The sequence below is a fragment of the Centroberyx affinis genome, unplaced genomic scaffold (genome assembly GCF_046629955.1).
Source record: "Centroberyx affinis isolate AG114_WGS23_722 - 3 ecotype Tasmania unplaced genomic scaffold, CSIRO-AGI_Caff_v1 ptg000309l_1, whole genome shotgun sequence".
Lineage (NCBI taxonomy): Eukaryota > Metazoa > Chordata > Actinopteri > Beryciformes > Berycidae > Centroberyx > Centroberyx affinis.
In genome coordinates, this window is record NW_027278986.1 from 483,051 (window position 1) to 501,893 (window position 18,843).

The 18,843-nt window shown below is 41.6% G+C and overlaps 1 protein-coding gene across 1 annotated transcript in view; it reads right to left on the reverse strand.

The window, feature by feature from the left end:
* Positions 1 to 18,843, reverse strand: part of fam184aa (family with sequence similarity 184 member Aa) — a 94,854-nt gene that overhangs the window by 19,658 nt on the left and 56,353 nt on the right. The window contains exons 15-19 of the mRNA XM_071515120.1: positions 18,458 to 18,572; positions 16,131 to 16,228; positions 13,891 to 14,044; positions 11,482 to 11,609; positions 10,905 to 11,089 (exon numbers count right to left, since the gene is read on the reverse strand). Of these exons, the coding sequence (XP_071371221.1) occupies positions 10,905 to 11,089; positions 11,482 to 11,609; positions 13,891 to 14,044; positions 16,131 to 16,228; positions 18,458 to 18,572 (680 nt within the window). The remainder of the gene's footprint in view (positions 1 to 10,904; positions 11,090 to 11,481; positions 11,610 to 13,890; positions 14,045 to 16,130; positions 16,229 to 18,457; positions 18,573 to 18,843) is intronic.

The window sequence follows — 18,843 nt, forward strand, 5'->3', positions numbered from 1 at the left end:
TAGATGTCATAATGAACCTGGAGATTTGTTTTTCGCCACCTGCGTTCAGCCTTTCGACACTCTCTTTTTTCTATTCTGACCAGCGTGGTATTTCTCCATGGAGATCTTTTCTTACCAGAGACAACCTTCACCTTAGTGGGTGCAATGGCATCAATAACATTTGTAATTTTAGAATTGAAATTATCTACAAGCTCATTGACTGAGACCCAAGAGAGGGCGGGTGTGGAAGAGAAAGCCTGAATAAATAAATCACTGGTGTTTTCAGTGATATACCGTTTTGCGATTGCCTCTGTTTGAACATTTGTGTGCACGGAGATAGTACTCTCAAAGAAAACACAGAAATGATCAGAGAGAGCAACATCAGTCACCACAACCTTAGAAATGTTCAGACCCTTGGAGATAATTAAGTCCAAGGTGTGGCCCTTGTTGTGTGTGGGCTCCGTCACATGCTGAGTCAGTCCATAGTTATCAAGAACACAACACAGTTCTTTAGTCCCTTTGTCCTGGGGATTGTCAACATGGATGTTAAAATCACCAACAATAACTACACAGTCAAAGTCAATACAGATTATAGACAGCAGTTCTGTAAAGTCATCAAAAAAGGTTGCACAGTATTTAGGTGGCCTGTAGATATTTAGGAACATAGCTCGAGAAGAGGAATTCAACTGAAGAGCCACATATTCAAAAGAAGCAAAATTTCCATAAGATATCTGCTTGCATTGGAGGGAATCATTAAACAAAATGGCAACTCCACCTCCTTTCTTATGCACTCTAGCTTCACTCATAAAACTGAAGTTGGGAGGGGCTGACTCGATAAGAACAGCTGCACTGTTATCTTGGTCTAACCAAGTTTCAGTTAAAAACATAAAATCAAGATTGTGCTTAATGATAAAATCATTGATTACAAATGTTTTTCCTGCCAAAGACCTGACGTTTAATAAAGCTAGATTTATTGTGTTAAAAGCATTATTTGCCCAATCTTTTGGGACAGGCTGTGGCTGACGAGGAGGTGGGCGCCGTAACTGTGGCGATTGTGTCAGAACTGGCTGAGGACTTGAAGGCAGTGGTGGAGGTGGACGCCGAGGGGGGTTTAGGGGAGAGAAAATGGGAGTAGGGCGGGGGGTAAGTTTGGTCCCAGCAGTGACCAGCTCTTTCATCTGATCAGTGAACTCCAAGAGGGGGGAGGAGGGAGAAAGGGTGACTGGAGAGGAGGGTGACCTGGATGGGGCCTGGGGGGTTGAAGGAGGTGAATCCTCACAGGCGGTTGCGGGTGAGGGGGGTAGAGACTCTTCCTCTCGGCTCTGATGTCTCTCATGATTAAAGATCTCGTCAGGCGGGGGCCGAGGCGGCTCTCCTTCACCGTTTCTGCTGCGCTGTGTTATCTCTTCCTCCTGTTTTGATTCCTCTTGTCTCTTGTCCTTGGCAGAGGGAACAGATGGGTGACGCAGGAAGTAAAATAGGTTAGAGGTGAACAATTTTACTCCTGACTTGTTAAGGCAAAGTCCATCTGACTTAAAAAGATGTCTGCGGTCCCAGAAAAAGTTGAAATTGTCAATAAAATGCACTGAATGGACGGTACATGCAGTCGAAAGCCATGTGTTCAGTGCCAACAATCTGCTGAATCTCTCAACTCCTCTTCTGACTGGCGGTAGAGGGCCACTGATAAACACCTCAGCATTCAGAGAGCTGACTGTGTTCAACATATCAATAAAGTCTCGTTTCAGCAATTCAGACTGTTGTTTTACAACATCATTAGTCCCTATGTGCACTATGATGGTTTTCACAGTTGGATGTGCAGCCATGATATGCAGGATTCTTTCTGTCATGTCAGAGACCATATCCTTGGGAAAGCAGAGTATTTTGGTGTTTTTACTGTGCATGCTTTTCATATCTTTCACAGCAAAGTCACCCACAATCAGAGTTTGAGGCCCAGTCGTTAGCTTTCCCTGTAGCCTTTTACTCTCTGATTTACTCTCAGTCCTTACCCTGCTGTGTGAAGATGAGAGGTTATCCAGGTCATCAGACGGAGATCCAGGATCCTGCAGCAGTGGAGCAAATCTGTTCTCCAGTTGCACACATGGTTGTTGGGGAGGCTTGTTGCTAGTCCTCCCTTTCGCAGCTGTCCACTGCTGTGTCCTGCTAAATACAGGGGTTGAAGAGGCATTCTGCCTGGATGATAATGCAGGCCAGCCAGTCGCATCACAAATCTCAGGGCGCTGGGCTCTGCCTGTTACTCGTCCTCCCATTTCCCAGGGAAGTGATCTACTCTTAGGCTTTGCACCAAGAGAGTTCCAGGGAGGACTACCACTTGTAGATTTATTACCCGGTACACAGCCCTCCTGTTTCTTGGTAGTTTTGTTGGTGCTAATTAGCCGCGTGTTAGCATTCTCTTGTCTGCTGTTCTGAGTCCATGGTAAAGTGGTGTTGTTCCCACATAGTCCATTTACTTCCACATTCACTTCTAACTGGTGAATTTTGGTTTCCAGCACTGCAATCTTCTGTAGAAGTTTGTGGTAGTCGTCCGTGGAGAAGGGGGGCATCTTGCTGCTAATTAGCTTTAGCTAAGTACCACGTATCCAGTCACTGCAGTACAGGCTTGTGCTGTTGGTAGGCCACGCTCACGTAGTACTGAGGAGGTCATAAAAATGTTGAAATATGGCAATAGCCTACTATATCTACAAATAATTACAGTCCCAGTGATTTATAAGTATCCAGGAGCCGCTGCACGTAGTTTCTCACAGAAGAAAAGCAAGAATATTAGCAGAAAAATGCAAACAGAGGCGAGAGCAAGCAGTAAAGCGTCTGCACTGTAAGAAAGCAGGATAAGTTGTCCCAACCAAGCCTCTAATCTGGATCCGATTGTCCGAATGGGCAAATCTGGAGGAAATCGGCCCCATAATCCTCTAGTACAGTGGTTCTCTCTTTTTGGTTCATGCCCCCTTAAAACGAAGCCATGCCTACTCCTCCCATCACAGGCTGCATAAGCAGAGTGGTGAACAGTTTAACCAAAGAATGATTTTCCATTTTCATGTTGTTTTATTTGGATAATTAGCAGAGGAGGCCCAGAGTCTGAAAACTATTCAGTATTTCACAAGAAAAATGTGTAATTTCATGAAACCCCCAAATTATCTTGTGACTTCCTGGAGGGTACCGACCCCCAGGTTGAGAACCACTGCTGTAGTGGGTCCCCAACTTCACTACAGTGTAATATTTAAACTTTTCACTATGATGTTAATTCATAAGACATTGTGTATTCACTCTTCAAACAAGAAGTTAAAAAGCCTTTATTGCATGGATAGTTCAAAAGAACATAAAACCAACTACAATGCGTTTTGGCCATGATGTGGGCTTCATTAGGGAGAGACGCAGCAAACTGCTTTTTCAGTTCTTCATGCAGTTTGGTGTGCTATTCTCTGATAAAGGCCACAGCAGGGGCGAAACACAATGGTGTTAAAGAATGAAGAATGAAGAACTCTAAATGCAGTTTGATATCCTGGTGAACGAATTGGATTTAATATGTTCTTTTGAACTAATCATGCAATTGATTTTTTTGCTTTTGTTTTTCATTTAAAAAAAAGTCCTTCTGTTTCCTGTAAAGCTACAGTCCCAAACCAAACAGTGAGCTTCATCAACAAATGCCTCCAAACACAGAAATCCAATAGAAGCACTCTACCCTCTCTTCTTTGAACAACTGTTATTCTTAAAGCTGCACTAAGTGATTTTCCGACCACTAGAGGGCGACAGAAACCGCAACCCATTGTAAATAAACCACAACAAAGCTGCTGCACTACGGAGGCTCCAAATGACAAACCGTGCATAAAGGCTAATAGCTAAGCTAAACGTACCTATGGAGAAGTGTTACTGAAGGTGAAGAGGTAGGTAGCAGGTTTACTAGTTTAACAAGTTTACTCGCTCGCTTCATCAATTCCGCCATTAAGAGAATTTTCTTCTGGAATGGGAGGGGGAGAGCGCTGCTTTTAAACAGCGAGGGAGGAGACAAGCTAGTTTTAAAAAATGAAAAGCTACTGAATGGACCGGGAGGAGCTATGAGTAGGTCCGGATTTTGACAACAACCTTTAGAAAAGAGGTGAACACAGCAACACCGCTGTGTGGATATTGATTTATATAATTATGTCTCAATTAAATTTAAGCGTCTTTGAGTATTTAGAAAAGCGCTATACAAATAAAATGTATTATTATTAAATGTATTAAATCTCCACATAGCACACGTTAGTTTCTGGATTGGTTATAGGGTGTGAAATCGCTTATTGCAGGCTTAATTCTTGAAAAAAAAGATTGTTGTGTACGGAAGCCCATTGAGGACACATATTCATACGTTTTATTTATGCTGTTTTCCCGTGATAATGAGTTAATTGTCTTTGTTTTCTCAAGATATCAAGATATTCATGTCATTATCTCGAGATAATGAGAAAATGATCTCCATCTGTATCATCTGTAATAGCAAGGCATAATGCTATTTCAGCCTGTGCTGACGGTGATCAATATACTCTTGCTCTGCCTCTGACATTGCTTCTCGGAATGATCATATGTTTCCTGAAATGATTTTAAAAGCAAATTATCTCATTATCTCATTATCTCGAGAAAACAATTTTTGTGGATTACCACTTTTCGGCAGTACTCTGAGTTATCTCAACTTTTTTTTGTTGGCAGATACAGACCTTGAATGGCATAAAGCACATGTTCTGTGTAGCTTGCAGAGGCGCAGAACTCTCTAAAATTAGCCTTTACTCTGCAAATAAAAGGCCATGTCAACTCCCAGTTCGAGTAAAACTATGAGAAAACATACTTCAGTCAGGAACACTTTAGTCACAAGATAAAACCATTAATTGCAACTAAAGGTAATACAGTTATGATTGGCGGATATGGCCCTGCTGTAGCAGCTCCCTGCTTACCCAGCAAGCATGCTGAAGGTATAGCAGGGGCGCCATACAAATCCCCCCATGGAAGAATACAGAGCAGAGCCGGAGCAGCAACACTCAGCAGTGTTGACACTTAAGAGCCACCGTCGGCTCGACTGCATAGACTATAACAGGTGGAGGCTGGGGAGGTGGAGGTAAAGCTTTACCAAGCAGCAGAGTGTGCAGCAGTTGTGAAGCAGGAATCAGTGTAGGAGGAGGCCATTTAAATAGACCGCCTTGTTATGAGAATGGATTATGATTGGTGTGCGTGGTGATCAGCTGGTAGATGACTAGCAACGCGTGACGTCCGTGTCCTGCATGAACTAACGCGATGCTTCATTTCAGTCAGGAACACTTTAGTCACAAGATAAAACCATTAATTGCAACTAAAGGTAATACAGTTATGATTGGCGGATATGGCCCTGCTGTAGCAGCTCCCTGCTTACCCAGCAAGCATGCTGAAGGTATAGCAGGGGCGCCATGCAAATCCCCCAAACCACAGAACCATATGCCAAACATAACTGGTGCAGACCATTCTTAGTAAGTTACCAGCTGATCAATAATAGAAAGATCAATGTGTAGCAACAAGCTTGTTGCAGACCTCAAGCAGTGGCACCAGACGATGCTGTTGCTGACCTCTGCTAAGTTGTAAGTCAGATTTACAGAGAAGAGATACAAGCATGCATCCTGAAGGAGGCCATCCTACAGTTATGTGAAATATCTATGTGTAGCAGCAAGCCTGCTGCAGACCTCAGAAATTCATTATATTAAAGAACAAGGACGCAAGATACACCTTGAAAGAGGTCGTACTATGGTTATGTGAAATATCTATGTGAGCAGCAAGCCTGCTGCAGACCTCAGCTATCATGTACTGCTTCTTGGGAGGGATGCAGGCATGCATCCCGTGTGAGGTCATACTACCTAAATCAGAGCAGTGAAACCCAGTCAACCACCTTATGCAGCATCTCTTATGTCATATGCAATTTATTGATGACAGCAATAGTATCAATTAGGCTATATGCACTCATGCTTTGAGCTGAGACAATATCAAGAGTCCAGTCGGATATAAGGGAGAGATTCTTTATGGAGCGCAAAAAATCCCCCAAAACAAAATTAAAATGAGCTGCATTTAACTATTTCTGACTCATGTAAAGCAACAAGCAATTATAGTCCAATTTACAATCCCAGCTAAGCAGCAGCATGTCAGCATTATGCTTAAATACACAGCAACACTGAATCGAAAATGGAGCTCTGCCAGCCAGCCATAATGATGCATGCTTGTACCATGATAAGAGCAAATATTCAATGCAAATACTAAGCTCAGGTGAAGTGGAGCAATGGGAACTACAACTCCCAGCATCCTTATCGGCGTCATGACGTCATTGTTTGCGATGAAATTCCATGGGAATGCCCTGGTCCGCGGTGGGGTCTAATGGCCGCTGACGCTGGCAGGAAAAGACCGGTTTCCAGGCTTGAAGCGGACATTCACGACCGAGTGAGAGCTGGATATTATGACCGGCCGTCGGCTCGAAGTAATCAGAGTTCGGACTCTCGCTCCTTTGCGAGAGTCGCGGCAGGATGAGTCGCGCAAACGGCATTCTTTCCTTGACAATACCTTCTTGAAGCGGTATTACAAGACTGTATTTTGCGAGATGGAAGCTCCGACAGCGGGTTTGGAGGCCGATGGTGCTGCCTCCTGAGATTCTTTATCTGACAAAAGTGAGACATCTTGAGCCCGAGAAATAAGCGCGACCAGCGGCAACTTGTAGCAGGTAGGAGCAGCAGCATGACCAGGAACAGCAGCAGTAGCATAAAGCTTTACCAAGCAGCAGAGTGTGCAGCAGTTGTGAAGCAGGAATCAGTGTAGGAGGAGGCCATTTAAATAGACCGCCTTGTTATGAGAATGGATTATGATTGGTGTGCGTGGTGATCAGCTGGTAGATGACTAGCAACGCGTGACGTCCGTGTCCTGCATGAACTAACGCGATGCTTCATTAGTTGGTGTAACTTGGTGTTCGTGGGGCAGCAGTGTGTTGATATGCAACAGTTCTGATATGCTAATATGATGCTGGCTAATGCTGTTGTGATGGGCCTGTCTATTCCGATGTACTGTCTCACCAATGAGAATAGAGAATAGCTCTATTCTACTGTGTGTGTGTGTGTGTGTGTGTGTGTGTGTGTGTGTGTGTGTGTGTGGGTTGTATGTGTGGGGTGGGTTGGGGGGGTGTGGGCATTGTCAAACAGTCTGAGTCATTGAACCACTAAAGCACATAATAGAAAGCAAGCGAGATAGAGACAGAAAGGAGAGAAAGGAAAAGAGAGAGAGAAACAGATATGTACAGATATGTACAATTATGTACAGATTACTGATTACCTGCTAAAACTGGCACATAACAAACTGTACAGTATCGGCAGAGCTTAAGTTAATGAATGAGTTTGAATAAGTTGTTTTTGTTTCTTAACCATATTTTTTAAATATACTTATACTTTTTACACTTTTTAGAGAGGCATTAAGTAATCTGTGTTTTATCGACTGCTATCAGCAGCCAAGGAATTGGCCTGTAATTGACACAAATAGTAAAGTCACATTTTGACAATGTAGAGGAGTATGTTAGCTAATTAGAGCAGAGACAGAAACAGAAACGTCTAGTGAAGAGGTGATATCACCATGGTAAATACTGGAATAATAATACTGCTTTGTCATTTGCTTTTTTGGCTTAAGATCGAGGCTTTATAGCTGAAATGTGTTGTGACGCCAGTTGCCCACTTGCAGCATCGTCCAGTATATTATCCAATATATATATATATATAGATATATATATATGTAATGTATTGCAAATTGAAATGTTGCTTCTCCTGTTTTTGTGTCCGTTTATGAAGTTGGTTAAGCATGTTAAGCACTTTGGGTTACACTGCTGTATGAAATGTACTATGTGAATAAAATTTGGTAAGACTTCACAGTGACCTTATTCCAGTGTATTAACCTGTGTATTAACCTATGGAAAAGTTTTGTAAGTACACAATATTACTGTGTAGGCACTGGATGAAAATCTTGTAAATACTTAATATATAATGTACTTAAAACGGTGTAACAACACAGCTTCAAAGTGTTCAAAGACTCATAGGCTTCAAAAAAGATATCTGGTGATGTAACCATGAACAACTTTAGGCAACCAGTTGGCTACATGTGCAAAATTCAATCACAACATGAACATACCAGAATTATTTTTCTTTTTAAACTGCCGTTTTTGTAATGTTTTGATATTCAATTGTTATTCCTTCATTTATTGATGCTTTATTCTCTTGTTCTCTTATTCCTCTATTATTGCTTTGTTACTTAATTCCTTTGCTGTTCTTTAATCTGTAAAGCAGCTTTGTAAAATTAAATGTAAAGAATCCAATGAAGAAAAATAGTATATAAATATGAATAAAGCAAATGGGAGGGTATCTGACATAAAGCAACCAGCAATTCCAACATCTGAGAAAAAAAGTCTGACGTGCAAATGTATGAATGAAAAGTATGAAAAAATATGAGTCACAGCACTATAAGGGTGTGTAAAATAACAGCAGTAGAACATACTGAAGCAAAGAAAAATAAATTAAGATATACAATATGAAAATATACTATCCAATAACAAATGAGCAAGAATATGCTTTTAAATGCTGTTTCTTAAGCGTTTAAGCTATACATTAATATCTGTTTTCTTCATATGCTCATTCGTCCATATTCTGAAATTGCTGTCATCTTTTAAACCATCTCTTTAAACACATTTTTTACAGACAGGCTTTTATATAATTTGTCTACTTGATTCTTTATTTCCCAGTGCGACTCTTCAGTAAGGCTGTTTTTAATTCATATCTGGCATTTTTTATTGTTTCCCTCATTGGTGCTTTCATGTTGAATTGTTTTATTGCCATAAAGCATTGTGTAAAAGCATTGTAGAAAAGTGCTGAACAAATAAGGTTTCTAATTATTATTTTATATATTGTTCCTGCAAGTCTCTCGCCAAGTCTAGTTGTCTCTCTATCCAGGAAAGACGCAATAGAAATAAACAGAGGGGGAAAAAGAGAAAGAGAGGCAAAGGGAATGAGAGAGAGAGAGATCTTATTTCAGAGCCACTGAGTGGGTTGTTCAAACAGCATGCCTGAGTGTGTGTGTGTGTGTGTGTGTGTGTGTGTGTGTGTGTGTGTGTGTGTGTGGGTGAATCCAGGCTAAAGCTCCTAACTCATGCTGTACTGAAGGCTCCTATGACGATGAAGGGCTGAGAATGGGCTTTCCATCATCTGAACGGCTGCACTTAAAAGGATGGGTCACTCTCAGCAAATCTAAAGCCCTTTATCCCACTTAATCTAACCACATGATAGTACCAGTACATATTTAACCTGGGTTAACTGGGCCTTTACCCCCTGTCTCCACCACACACACTCTTTTTTAACCAGCAGTGCTAAACAGCCTAGGCTTAGAAGACTATTGAAAACCTGCTTGCCGCATGACAACAGTATTGACATTTCACTTGTTTCCAATGAAGTTTTACATCTTTAAAGAATGTTCTGGGAAAAAAGTAACAATTACAGTTAAACTGATATTTGATTTGCTGACAGGAAACAGGTGAAACTATCTCATCCCATTGGCATTGTTTCAAGAAAAATAAGATTTTTCGAGTAAATAAAAGATTACATGTTTTGTTAAGATGGACATTTTTCCAGTGCAGTAGCTCTGTGAATAGTATGCACTAAGTACATTTACATGTACAAGTAAAATATTACATTTGTCATACTGACCAAGTGGCAAATTACCATTTTTGCATTGTTCTTGTCCATTACTTGACCGCTTCTCATTTCATCTTCATTTCAGACTGACAACCAGGGATTTTGGGAATTTTAGTTTAAGTTTTAAATGGATTTCATGGACTCAAGGGTCATAAAACCTGCTCTACCTATAAAGGAATCCTTACAGTTGTTACAATCCTATATATAGGATAAATATGTGATGTCAAGCTGCAGCAGATAATCATGTCTTGCCTAAGTGTGTATTTATGTATGTTTTGTGTGCATGGTGGTTACCTCAGTTTCCCCTTTGTGATCAAAAAAGTTGATCAAACACAAACTAGTGGTAATTTCCCACACTGCATACAAAAATCCAAAACTCAATGCTTTTATTTTCATTGAGACCACAGCCATGAGTCCAACTGCAACATCTGCTGGTCAAAAGCCACATTGTGACCAATAAGGAACAGATTATTTGGGAGTAAAATGTATTGTTACAAATTAAGATAAGGTTAAAGCCATAATTATCAACATAGCCTGTCCAAAACGTTGGTAGTCAACTCCATTAGCAAGTAATACTTCAAGTTATTTCCTTCATGCCATTGCAAACAACTTTTGCATTGCCTTCCTTCCTGTATTTACTAGTGTACTTTGTTAGTAAGCTGATACCGATTGACTTTCCAAACGTAACGCAACCTAATTTAATTTAAGTTTACTTATCCTTGCATTTCAAAGGAGAATAGGGTGCAATTTAAAGTTAAAGTCCCATTTACTTCTGTCTATGTCTAGTTTACATTTCCCACAATCATTTTGCAATGCATGCTGTTAATTGGATTTTTTATAGTTTTCATCAGTTTTAAAATACAAACTTTACGGTGTCAAACCTAGCGTGAAATTACCTGCTGTCCCGGCTAACAAAGATGTCCTAAATAAAAAGACATGGATGTGACAGTACAGTTTGTAAAACGACATGTTTTTCAAGATTATTTCCTGGAGGAGAGTTCCATTTCTTCCTGTGGGTGTCAGGTGATTGACAGGAAGCACAGTGTAACATAATGCAGCACTGATATGAAAACGCTCAACTTGGGAACAATGAAATAAGATGAAACAGAAAGTTTGACCAAACCAAATGAAGACTTCATGTTTACTGTGATGGATTATTATTACAGCCTTGATGAATACATACACATACACACACAAACAAACACAGTTATTCACCTTATCTGATGGTTAGCTTCACTCCGGACCCGCAGCACCTCTTTGCCCTTCAGCTCCAGCTCTCTGGTCAGAGTGTCGATGGTCTCATTTAGAGAGTGGATCTCGTGGTCCAGGTCCGTGATGCGGTTGCAACGGCAACACACCTCTGCCTGCAAGTCTGAGATACGTCCCAGGAGTTCTTGTTCCTATATGGCACACACACACAGACACACACATACAGGGACCGCATCCACATACATTTGCATCCACAGAGGAAAACACAAAGAGAATACACAAGTTAGTTAGCAGATGTTAGGACTACTGCCATAGTCATTAGGGAACTGGAAACTTAGAGAGCTAGTATACTAGGTCACACACACGCACGCATGCACGGCACGTATGCACGCACGCGCACACACACACACACATAAGGGAAGCGAAGAAAACAGAAAGAGAAAGCAAGAGACAGACAAAGATAGAGAGAGAAACAGAACCATTGACACAGATAACATCTCAGCTTCTCTCTCTCTTCTTTTGTAAAAGTTACACTCTGGCCTATATAGACCAAAATAAACCTGTTTTCACTATGACAGTTCACCTGTTCGTGGCTTTGCTCCATAGCACTCTCTAGCTCCAGTTTAGCGTTAGTGTTTTCTTTAAGGTGGATCTGCTTCAGATGTTCTATGGCCGTAGCATGGAGGTGGTTCAACTCTGAACGCAGGGAGGCTGGAAGAGAGAGAAAGAGATCCCATTTGCACATGGTACTAAAATGTGATCTGTACCTGGACATCTTATCTGGATAAGGAAAAATACATGTTAATGCAAGGTATTAATACACACAGCAAGCACTGCCATGGGAACATGATGGGATCAGCCAGAGTCAACCAGGTGGAAATATAGTCCATATTGTCTGCTTGCATTATTGAGAAAATATCCGCCCACAAGGTTGGAATGTCATCACCAAGGGTAGAAATGTCACCACCACAGATATAGACATCATCGTCGTCAGTAAAAAATGTCATTAGAGGGTAGAAATGTCATCACTGAGGGTAGAGACGTCATCACTGAGAGTAAAAATGCCACCACTGAGGGTAGAAACGTCATCACTGTGGGTAAGAACGTCATCACCAAGGGTAAAAACATCATTGTCACAGGTAAAAATGGCATCACCAAGGGTAGAAACACCATAACCACAGGTACAAACGTTATCACTGTGGGTAGAAACATCTTCACCGTGGGTAGAAACATCATCACAGTGGGTAGAAATGCCATCACTCTGGGTAAAAATGCCATCACTCTGGATAGTATGGTCATCACCGTGGGTAGAAACATCATCACCATGGACAGAAACATTGTCATAGTGGGTAGAAATGTCATCATAGTGGGTAGAAACGTCATCACCGAGGGTAGAAACATGATTGCCATAGGTAAAAAACACCATCACCGTGGGTAGAAACGTCATCGCAGTGGGTAGCAACATCATCACAGTGGATAGAAACGTCATCATCATGGGGCAGAAACATCATCGCTGCAGGTAGAGACGTCACCACCATGGGTAGAAACATCATCAGGTAGAAATGCCATTCCTGCGAGTAGAGACGCCATCACCGCGGGCAGAAAGGTCATCACTGTAGTTAAAAATGTGATTCCCGCGCATTGAAATATCATCATTGTAGTTAAAGACGTGATTGCCACGGATAGAAATGTCATCACCGCAGTAGAAATGTCATCGCTGCGAGTAAAAACATTGTCACCGTTGATAGAAACATCTTCACCATGGGTAGAAACATCGTCACTGCAGGTAGAAACTTAAGAACTTAAGAAACCTCGTCAATGCGGGTAGAAATGTCATCACTGTGGTTAGAAATGTCACCACTGCAGGTAGAAACATTATCGACATGGGTAGAAATGCAATCACTGTGGGTAGATGCATCGTCACCATGGGAAGAAACAGCTGCCATATTGGTTTTTGTTGCCATGTGAGAAATATGATACGATCACAACATGGACAGAATGCACACAACCAGAACCCATAGAAATACCAGGTGCAATTCCAATGGCATGATCGAATTGTTCATTATCCGGATAGCGTATCCAGATGCAGACTGCATTTTAATACCAAGTGTAAATGAAGACTCATAGAAAGACAGATAGTTAGAGATAGGGGTGTGGGAGAAGTGGAGAGAGAGAATATGAATTGAACAATCTTGATCCATTACAGAAAAGATGAAAATTGTTTCATTTCATTTAACACTGAATCATTACAAAGAGAATTGAGAGTGTGATGAGACGAGAGAGAAAATAATCAATAGAGGAGAGAGAGAAGGTTAATGTAGGTAGACATCAGTCTGAGCTGAGCTTCTGTCTGTCTATCTATGGATATACATTGGCCTTTCAGGCTGCTGTGCAGCTAGCTGGTTAGCCATGCTACTAGTGTCTGTTTATACCTGTAACAAGGTATAATTTCTTACCATTTTACAGTCTGTTGACAGCGGAGACACACATGTATGTGAAAGTCAACATAGCCACCATTATGTCAGGCTAACAAAAATACCAAATGAATGTTTAGATTTGGTTCATGAATGAGCTAAAAACGCTTGGTTTGGGCTAGGGTTAGACCAATATACATTGGGCCGATTCTGGCCTTTTATTAAAAGTTGTTAACTCCAATATGATGGAGGTTCCTCCAATGAAAGGTGGCGCAAAGACTTTGCGAAAGAGTTTGGCCAATCAGAGTGGCTGTTATCATTGCTGCAAGACAAGCTCTTCAAGATCTGCACGATCCTCTTGTGTTTTACCTACATGGACCAGACATGGCCATCGAACAGAGCAGGGGGGTCCAGCACTATGTAGTTCCTAGAGCAGATCAGACCAGATGCTCCCAGCAGAAGCAATTTGCCCTTGCAGTTGGTGATGAAGGGGTTGCTGGACATTAATTGCAAGTGTAACTGTAATCCAATTTAATCCGATTTTTATCATTATCTATTATAAAATTCACCCCTCCTACCTAGCATTGCTTTCCCTTCGTCCTCCAGTTCAAACCGCAGTGTCTGCAGCTCCTGCTCTGACTGCTGTCTCAGGATCTCCAAGGTTCTCCTGTGGGCCTCCTTCAGAGCCTGAACCTCCTCTCTCTGCTCCTGCTTCAGACGGTCCTCCAGGGCCTGGGAGAGATGAGGAGGAGGAGGAGGAAGATTGAAGTGGAGGACAAGGTGAGGGAAGTGAAGAAGGAGAGAGGAGAAAGGGGAAGAGGAGAAGGAGAAGAGAGGAGAATATACAGGGAGAAGAGATAGAAGAAAAAGACAGAGGGAGATAGACATGTCAGAGGTGTGTGTGTGGGGTGTGTGCGTGTGGGGGTCATATACAGTATAGGCTGCAGAGGGAAAGTAAACGAAGCCTCAAAGGAATTCTCTAAGCTAACCCACACACACACACACCCCCCCCCACACACACACACACACACACGCAGCAATCACTAAATCCCTTCCACAAGCCCAAACACACCAGCAGGCTGACTACTGTAAACCAGAAAATCTGTTTCTTTAACCCTGTATGACCCATATCTGATGCTTTGGCCATATTAAACCATCCATTTATCTTTAATATACCATATAATCAGTGTAGTGCTGTATCAGGGGAGCAAACTGTGACTGTGACCGAAAAGCATTAATTTATGTTTTTAAAGGAATAAACCAAGTTTTTGGGAGATTGGCCCGTTGGCCAATTTAGACATTAGACACCAAATTCTTCAATCCAATCAGCTTCAATCCAAAAAATATCAGTGTCAGTATTGGCATTGGCCTTCAAAAACCCATACTGGTCAAACCTGATAAGATAAGCTGTTTTGGATATTGCTTTGGTTGGAGAGGAGGAAGGTCTAACGCACCAACATAACACCAGGATTTGGACAGAATCCTTTGGGATAACTAGGTTTATTGAACATTTCCTTAAAGGTGCATTAAGTGCAAAGGTGCAATTTATGACCTCTATCAACCTCTACTGGCGAGGTAGGAAATGCAACAACATCGACAGGTGTCTGGCACAGCCGCCTGCAGATATACTCTGGTCTTTTAGCGCTATGGGGCAGTGAAAATCTTACTTAGTGCTCCTCCTTTTGCCTGTAATGTAATCACAATGAGAGTTCCAACCATAAACTTGGCTCATTTTTACCTATCATTTAACAAGGAAATGGGTGAAATTAGAGTCGATGAAGCTACTGAATTGGTTCATAAATGCACTCACTATTCAACGCTGTTGCAGTTTTCCTTTTAAAGGTAGAAATGATTCTGCCACTTTGACTGAATTTCACAAACCTTTTACCTGCAGTTAACGCTGCAGCAGAAATATAGTTATCATTAAAATAAAGAATGTTTTACAGATTAATTGACACTTTTGTCTATTTCTGTGTCCTAAAAATGTTAGCTTCCAATGGGACTTTGGTAGTGGTGGTAGTTTGGTAGCCCAGCACTCAAGTCAATACTGAGTCAATACAGAGGAAATGCTGAGACTCACAGAAGCTCACTAATACTGTTAGTGGCTTCATGTAACAAGGGCTTAGTTAGTCTGTCTGAGAAAAAGACACACACACACACACACACAAACTACGCACATAAACGACACACACAATGTATGCCAAAGTGAACTTGCACAAACATGAGAATGCACACTCCCATTGTCAAGGGCTGTACAATAAAGTGAAAGAAAAAAATCCAAATTGCCAGACCGGCTACTGCACTTTCCAAACTGCATGAAGATGTAATTTTCTCTCAGGGGGGAAAAGACTTCAGACAGTGTCATAAACAAGATATTCTGGTGCAGTACAGAATCCCTGGACGACAAATCAACTTATACATCAGAGAAAATCTTTCATTACATTCATACTGAGCAAAGCCAAAGTATTAGGATCTCATCTACACCAAATACGCAATTTTCAAGACATTTTTCGAGTGACTAGAAAAGATTACATAGAAAAAGCTGTGCCGGCGAGTAGCAATACATATAATATTTAGAAGAAAGAAATTGATTCTTTGTCAATGTTGTGCAGCCCTAACACACAAACCAGTACTGTAGTAGACATGAAAATAAATGCATGCACACACCCAAGCTTGCATACTCACATGCACGTGCACACACACAAAATCATAGATATTCAGATGCTCACGCACACTGAGTTCCTTGCAGACTTCAAACACTTTCATACAAGGTTGAATTTAACTGAATAAATGTGTTGTGTGTGTGTGTGTACTCTACCCTGATCTGGTGTTGTCTGGCCTCCTCCATGGTGCTGAGGGCACAGCAGTGAGCCTCCTGTAACCGATGCTCTCTCCTTTGGTGTTCTCTCTGCAACTCTGGAAACACACACACACACACACACACACACACAAACACACAGACAGAGTATGTATTTCACTACACAAGTTAAAGAGCTTTGTATTGGCTATCTATTCCACTTCCTGTCAATAGGCATTCTATTAAAATTTAGAGCTTTTTAGTGCTGTAATTAGGGTTGCCAGATTAAGAATTTGGCACAAACTGCAGGATATTAAGATATTAGTATCAGCAATTTACAGACAATAAATCTACTGAGGACTTGAAGAGACTTAGGATATTAACTGTCATTTATGTCAACCTAATAGGCTGTGGTTAAACATGGCACCTAGGACCCTCAGTCTCAGGTTAACAGGCTAATATAATGAATAAAGTGAATTATGCAAATGCACAGCTACAGGTCCATCTGTTGGGTTATTTGTTTCACCGTGGTGAAACGTTGAGTGGGCACATAGTAACTATAACAGGCGGAGTAGTCAAAGCACATTTGAAAAATCAGAGCCCAAATAATGGCTAAATAGATGAGCAGGGACAAAGAGAAAAGGAAACAAGTCGTGGATGTGGATCCATACAGAAACGCTACAGCTAACTGTGAGTAGTCTGATAGGGTAGATTTGTTTCCAAATGTAGGTTACTGTTAGCCTGGTAAGACCATCCTGATCACGTGACCTCACATTCTGTTTTGCTCCACGGATCAGTCTGGACTTCTAGCCGCCCACATCGATTTCAGTGGGCGGGAGTACTTGCCTTGACAGACAAACTCCTTCAGCCAATAAGCGTAACAAATCCAGTCGGAAGAACGGCGAAAACGTCTTTTCCGCCGAGAAACTCCGCTAGTACATACTCTTGTTCTTGTTTAATTGTTGTTATTGAGTCTATTTCTGCAATAACTTTATGGCTGTGTTTACTCTACGCCATTACTGTTTTGCCAGTGGCGACCTGTATTTCACGTCATCAACAACGCGCAGTCCCTGATTGGCCCGGTTACGTCATCAACTACAACACAGTCCCTGATTGGCCCGGTTACATTGTAATTTCAGGAAATCGATGTGGGCGGCAAGAAGTCCAGACTGATCCGTGGAGCGAAACAGAATGTGAGGTCACGTGATCAGGATGGTCTTACCAGGCTAACAGTAACCTACATTTGGAAACAAATCTACCCTATCAGACTACTCACAGTTAGCTGCCCTAGCAGGCTAGGTTACTGTGACACAGTAAACTTGTCTTGTCTTTAGCTCTAGTCTCTACTCCAAAACACTCTGAGTTGTAGTTTGAGAAAAGTCAGCTCAGTTAACTTGAACAAAACCCTGGTTTTGGGTTTTGTTAGCAGGCTAACTAGCCATCAAGCAAATATAGCAAAGCAACAAGGCAATACAAGGTACTATAACAGTAGCTACTTTTAAATCAGATATGCTGTAACAGTGATGGTTAGCTGAAAAGATACTATTATAGTTAGATAGCTAACATTATGACATTAACACAAAATCAATTGTATCAGTGATGAAGTAATCAGTTCCTGATCAAAAAGCATAAAGATTAAACATGTCTATTCTACACTGTTGAGACAGTTCAGTCGAGTTTAAAATGCAATGTTGTTGAAGACCTCCAATATTGCAGAGGGTTCGTACGCTACCTGAAACACAACACGCACAACCTGGGAATATTACAATATGCTGATCCAGGTCCTTTCTGTGTCTGAGGCAATTCACAGCAAACCTCGTACACTACCATTCATAGCAGACCAGGAGATCCACATAAGCAAGTACTTCCTTAATCAGTGCTTCTCTATGGGCTTTCACCCCACATCATCAAAAGCAGATGTGTTTCCATTCTGTGTTCAACGACGCAGATAACATGACAATCCAAAGACACAGAGCAACATGGTTTGCGCCGGGGGCACACTGTAGAACTGACCAGACCGAGAAAAGATTTGACATCACATACTTGACTGCCATTCATAATGTTTTTTTTTCAACTTGTATAGCAGAGGAACACACATCTGATGACCAGTTGGATTTGGGGAACACACACTTGTCGACCAGTTGGATTTGAAGCACACACATGATGACCAGTTGGATTTAGGGAAAACACACTTGACGACCAGTTGGATTTTGGGGACACACACTTGACGACCAGTTGGATTTTGGGAACAAACTTGACGACCATTATCTCCAGCTCTTTCACAGTGACCTTTGGCCTACAGTCTTCCTGGGCCCCTAGTCCAATGGGAATAAGTCATGTCAGCATACCTTTCAGCTGTTGGCTCAGCAGTTCCCTCTCCTGGTTGAACTGAGACTGCAGCTGCTGGAGAGCCGACTGGGACTGAGACAACTGCAGCTCCAATGACTGTTTCAACAGAGAGATCTGGACAGAGAAAGAAAAATAAAGAGAGAAAGAGAGAGACCGGAAAATACAGACAGGGGAGAAATAATTACCTTACGTTAAGACCAAATGCAACAAAAGAGACAGAGAGAGAAGGAGAGACTGTTGTGTGTTGGGTTTTAAAAGTAAAATGAAAATGAAAGCGGACACTTAAAGTTGCACTGGGAATTTTTGTATGTTGGCGGCCATAAATGGCAGCAAAAGGTCATTTTTGCGCACTTCAATACCCAGAAATCCTGTAAGGTGACGTTGG